General features: G+C 42.3%; 1 protein-coding gene across 1 annotated transcript; it reads right to left on the reverse strand.

The window, feature by feature from the left end:
* Positions 1–4,152: 4,152 nt before the first annotated feature.
* Positions 4,153–5,094, reverse strand: LOC308351092 (olfactory receptor 5G9-like; the record flags this gene model as incomplete). Its single annotated transcript, XM_080816571.1, has 1 exon — positions 4,153–5,094. The coding sequence occupies one exon, from the start codon at positions 5,092–5,094 to the stop codon at positions 4,153–4,155; it is 942 nt and encodes a 313-aa protein (XP_080672697.1).
* Between the last annotated feature and the right edge of the window lie 842 nt (positions 5,095–5,936).

Genomic DNA, 5,936 nt, shown 5'->3' on the forward strand with positions numbered 1-5,936 from the left:
CAAGGCAGCCATGTCGTAACACCACATTATCCCTCCGAATCACACTACTCTTCATTACCTCCATTCTCTACTAAAGTCTCATCAGGAGTTGCAGGCCAGCCTCAGTATGCTGCGGGTGGCTTAGAATTCAGTGAATGTATTTGCAGGAGGAAATGGTGAGGTCCGGGAAGAGTGGCCATCCCTGGGAAGCAGAAGAGGAGGCTTGCAAATGGGAGTCAGAGCCCGTGCGTGGAGCAGAAGCAGTGTGAGGCAGCCTTGAAGGCAGGAGAGCAACAGCAGGGTGGTCCCCTCCCCTGGGGATGCTCTGAACTGCGGGGACAAGAGACTCTGGTATCACCTTCATTTCTCTCAGCCAGTAAAGATGGGAATTTGAGCCCAGTCATAATCAGGCCTTAAAGGAAAGAGAAGGCCACTTTTAGCTACTAGCTAATGAGACCAGGGTGTACTTAGACTATGAACACATACAACCACATCTCTGAATAAAAGGTGCTACCACAACCCAACCCTGCACTTTGGATTATTTCCTTAGGACAGATTATCTGAACTGGGATTACTGGATTACTCTGAGGAACCCACAAAAGAATTCCCCAAGAGAAGGAGCCAGTAATCCTGCATCTGGCATTAGAAGTCCTATTACAAGACCATTTGACTCACTTGTTAAATATTTTGAAATTTCTTTCAACATTTATTTTTAAAAAAACTTAATTCAATCGTTGACCAAAAATTTTTTTTTCTAATGTCCCTTTTATACTCATCATGCTGAGACACTTTCCCACCTCCATTAAGATTTCCCCTTCTCCAGTAGTCTGTTCAGAATCTTTTTTCCACACACCTACAAGCTCTTTCCCAAAATACTTAATAAGAAAAGTATCAAGGGGCACCTGGCTGGCTCAGTGGGTTAAAGCCTCTGCCTTCAGCTCAGGTCATGATCCCAGGGTTCTGGGATCGAGCCCCGCATCGGGCTCTCTGCTCGGTGGGGAGCCTGCTTCCTCCTCTCTCTCTGCCTGTCTCTCTGCCTACTTGTGATCTCTGTCTGTCAAATAAATAAAATCTTTTAAAAAAAAAAAGTATCAAGTATGTATTTCCTACAAATATTCCCCCTTTTCAAAATGGATTTTTAGGGGCTTCTGGGTGGCTCAGTTGGTTAAGCAACTGCCTTTGGCTCTGGTCACGATCCAAGGATTCTGGGATGGAACCGCACACTATCCTCTCCCTGCTCTGCGGAGAGGCTGCTTCTCCCTATCCCTCTGCCTGCCCCTCCCTCTGCTTGGGTTCTCGCTCTCTGTGAAATGAATAAATAAAATCTTAAAAAATAAAATAAAAAATAGACTTTTAATTCTTTGACCTATGGAAGTTTTACAATAACAGTCAAATCTTTCATTTTTTGCACCCATTTTAAGCTCAGAAAATGCACCATTACCCCTACATATTTCATTGGCATTAACCTTACCTTTGCTCATCCTGCTCTGAGTCATTTTTCAAAGTAAAGATTGACACCCCCCCCCCAAATATTCCTTCTTCACACACTGCTCGTTCTTTTTTCCTGAGCGAGGAGCCTGAGACAGGGCTCAATCCCAGGACCCTGAGATCATGACCTGAGTTGAAATCAAAAGCCACCCGCTTAACAGACTGAGCCACCCAGGCACCCCAACACACTACATGACACACTTCCAATAACACTCTGGTTCCAGACTTTTGCTGTTCTCATTGAATGGTTTTTATTGGGAAACAGCAAAACATGTTTATAGTTTCTGAAGTGATTCAACATCCATCATTTAATTTAATCTTAATGATAATCTATGATAATGTTGATATTATCATTACTTCTGCGTATGTCATCATGGACTTGACTGACACATCAAAAGGGTAATGAACAGAAGAATATCTTAGATCTGTTGTTCTACAAACTGTACAGACGCAGGAATGATGTTTGTTTTCTTCACTGTTATATGCGGCACGAATTTCCGTGCCTGGTATATAGAAGAAGTTCAATAATTATTTGTTGAATCAATGAATGCATGACATTTTCCAATTCTAAATTTTCTAATAATATTATATTGCTTCTTTACCAATGAATGGTCTTAATAAAACCTTATCCCATTTGGGAAATTCACTGTAAAACAACGTTCTAAATTTTAAGTGAGTCTATCATAAATACATCAGATAGCAAGTCATATTTTGGGCTTTCATAAAGCATAAGTTAATAAAAAAAATTTTTCCCTGAGCCATTAATCTGGTTAGGCTAAATTATCTCTAAAGCCCCATAGCTACAAAGCATGCCATGATTTTGTGGAAACTCTGATCAATTTTCGATTTTCAGAGACTGTGTATTGTACAATAATCAACAGAAAATAACCCATAATACTTTGCATATAGAAAGTACTCAAAAGTTTAGAACATGCATTCACTTATTTATTTATTTATTTAGAGAGACCATGACTCCTAGTAAAAGCTTCTTAATCAACTTTGCTAAAATCATCTTAAGCAGATAGATGGATGGATATGGAAGTTCCTTAAAATCCTGAGGACATTTCTATAATGATTAAGCCATGATATTATAATGTCATGTAGGAATGCTGATCCATTTCCTCCGTGAAACTCTCTGCTTTTTGTGTCTTCATTATAAAATCAAGAGGTAAAGCTATATCAAGAAAGATAAGATAGAATCAGGTCACTTTGTTGGTTCTCTGAGAGGACATGGAGACCCTGGTATGGGAGCCCACTCTTCATACACAGCAATGGCGTTCAGACCCAAAGGCTGCCCATCACTCACATGACCCTGGAGTCATAACCATGAAATTGAGCTGTGTGTATGGACTCCCTTGTGATGCTACAAAACTACCGACCATACTAGAAACAGTTAGGTCTAGACTGAGAGTCTACCTTCAACTATGGCATTTCTCTGTATGTTCTTGGCCAGGTAATAAACTTTATTACCAGGGTTTTAAAGGTACCATTGCATGTACAACCAAGTCCCAACCTGCAGAACGTTAGGTAAGAAACCTCTCAACATCCTCCAGAAAATTGAATTCTGAGAAAATATAGGCTTAATACCTTCTATTGGAAACTCTCTCAGTGTTGAATGCATCAGCGATGAACGCAAGTCTCTATTACTGTAAACAATCCCTATGAACCATCCACCTGCTGAAGGTGAACACAGATCCATTTCCGGTCCCTGAGATATACATGGTTCTTTGTGTCAAGGTCACCCAAAAAAACTAGTGTATACAGCCAAGGATTTCATTCCACTCATGAGGTTAAACATAAAATCCCACATCTTTTTTTTTTTTTTTAATAGCTTCCTAGTAATGGGAGCTAGATATAAGTGCAAAACCCAGAGGACTGCATTTTTTTTTTTTTTTAGATTTTTAAATTTATTTTAAAGAGAAAACATAGTGGGGGAGGGGCAGAGGGAGAAGGAGACTTTAGCAGACTCCACACTCAGTGAAGAGCCCGAGGTGGGTCTCACCTCCTGAGGACCTCGATCTCACCACCCTGAGAACCTGAGCCAAAACCAAGGATCAGACACTTAACCAACTGTGCCACACAGGCACCCCCCAGAGCACTGCATTTTGAAAATTCCAATGTCAATGAGTCAACAGGAAAAGAAAGTATATTAGCAGAATGACAAAAAATTAATAACTGAAATTAAATAATAAAGTTTTTTTAATTACTTTTTGAAAGATTTTTATTTATTTATTTGACACAGAGAGAGACAGAGAGAGCACAAGCAGGGGGAGCAGCAGAGGGAGACGGAGAAGCAGGCTCTCCACTGAGCAGGGAACCCGATGCGGGGCTCAATCCCAGGACCCTGGGATCATGACCTGAGACGCAGGCAGACACTTAACCAACTAAGCCACCCAGGCCCCTCAATAAAGCTTCTTTTAAAATAATTGGGCTGTGAGGTGTCTGAGAGAAGCAAAATTAAATGGACAATAGATGTGAACTCTAATATTGGTATATCACAGATGAAAGATCTTGCACAAGGCTGAATGAATCCACAGTAATTGACTAGATGAAGGAGTAAGCAGAAAGATTAATTAGGGCTGCAAACCAACCCCCAACACTTGAAAATGGCCTGGAATCTTAGGAATCCACACAGTTAGTCTGTCTTTTTAGATTTCTTCCCCAATTTCCTTTCTACATAAGAATTTAGGCCCTACACATCTTCCTCCTAGTAACCGTCCTGTGGATGGCATCTTTGACCTCCCTGTTCCTCAAGCTGTAGATAAGTGGGTTCAGCATGGGGATCACTGCTGTGTAAAACACCGACACCACTTTATTGAGATCCAGCGAGAAACTTGCACTAGGCCGTACATAAATAAAGAAAAGAGTACCATATAGGATGGAGATAGCCGTCAGGTGAGAAGAACAGGTAGAAAAGGCTTTGCGCCTGCCCTCGGCAGAGTGGATCTTCATGATGACAATGAGGATGTAAATGTAGGAGACCACGATAGTCAGACCACTGAAGACTCCCACAGCTCCAGCCACAACAAAAACTACCAACTTAGTAAGCCTGCTGTCAGCACATACGAGGGAAAGCAGGGGGGACATATCGCAGAAGAAATGATTAATGACATTGGGGCCACAAAAAGGAAGACGAAATGCATTCGTTGTATGGGTCATGGTGTTCACGAACCCGATGACGTAGGGACCAACCACCAGCTGGATACACAGTCTCTGGGACATGGCAACGGAATACAATAATGGGTTGCAGATGGCCACATAGCGGTCATAGGCCATGGACGCCAGCAGAAAACACTCTGCTGCCACAAAGAACCCAAAAAACCACTGTTGCAAAGCACAGCCCAAGAAAGAGATGACCTTCCTCTTCACAAAGAAGTCAGTGAGCATCTTGGGGCTCACAACAGAGGAGAAGCAGATGTCCACAAAGGACAAGTGGCTGAGGAAAAAGTACATGGGTGTGTGAAGGTGGGAATCAACATGAATCAGAATAATCATACCCAAGTTTCCGGTGAGATTGATGAGGTTGAAACTCAGGAAGAGCAGGAAGAGGAAGATCTGCAACTGGGGGTTGTAACTCAAACCTGTGAAAACGAATTCGGTGACCCTCGTGTAGTTTTCAATGGCCATTGGCTGGTTCTGGTTTCCACTACAAGAAGAACAGAGGAGTCACAACAGGTTTGGTGAACACATCTTCAAAAATGGGACACAGAAAAAAATATACCAGAAACTGGGAGAGCCTCAGTGGTGATATGACTTCATTGCCTCCTGTGGCCAAGGAAATGCAAGTGAGATAGGGACCCAGGCAGAAGATCAGATCCGAAGCTATCATATTTTAAGACTCTGCAGAAATCCATAAATGCCGAAAGGAGAAGACGAAAATCCAGGAAAAAAGAAGCCGGTTGCTAAAGGTCCCATGGCCCGCTGATCACAGAGATGGATCCAGAACAGATGCCCAGTAATGCTCACTTCAGTGAACTTTGCTTGCATTCACCAGGGGAACACACACAGCAGGGGGGAAGTGAGACAAACTGAGGAAGAAATGAGCAGCCACTCAGTTTTAGAAGGTCTCCGTGCACTTTGCGATTATAACCCAAGGCTCAATGCATGGTCTTCAACTCTGGAGCCCACCGCCTCTGACCTGGGAAAGTCTTCACCGTGAAACAGGAATGATCATAATAACACCCACCTTGTAAATTTGGTGTGAGGGTACAATGAAATAACACATGCAAAGCACTTAGCCAAGTCTCATTGAGCACCTTACTAAGTGCATAGTAATTGCTAGTATTTTTGCCTTGCATGCTTCATTGAATAAATGTGCAAGGTAAGTATCATTATCTCCTTTTACTTAGGAGGAAAATTGAAGGTCAATGCACATTCATGCTGGTGACTGGCCGAGATGGGCTTTGCACATGTTTATGTCCAAACGGACTGTGCTCTTTCCTTTGTCACTGCAGAAATGGTGTGTTCAC

This window comes from Martes martes (genome assembly GCF_963455335.1).
Source record: "Martes martes genome assembly, chromosome: 10".
Classification (NCBI taxonomy): domain Eukaryota; kingdom Metazoa; phylum Chordata; class Mammalia; order Carnivora; family Mustelidae; genus Martes; species Martes martes.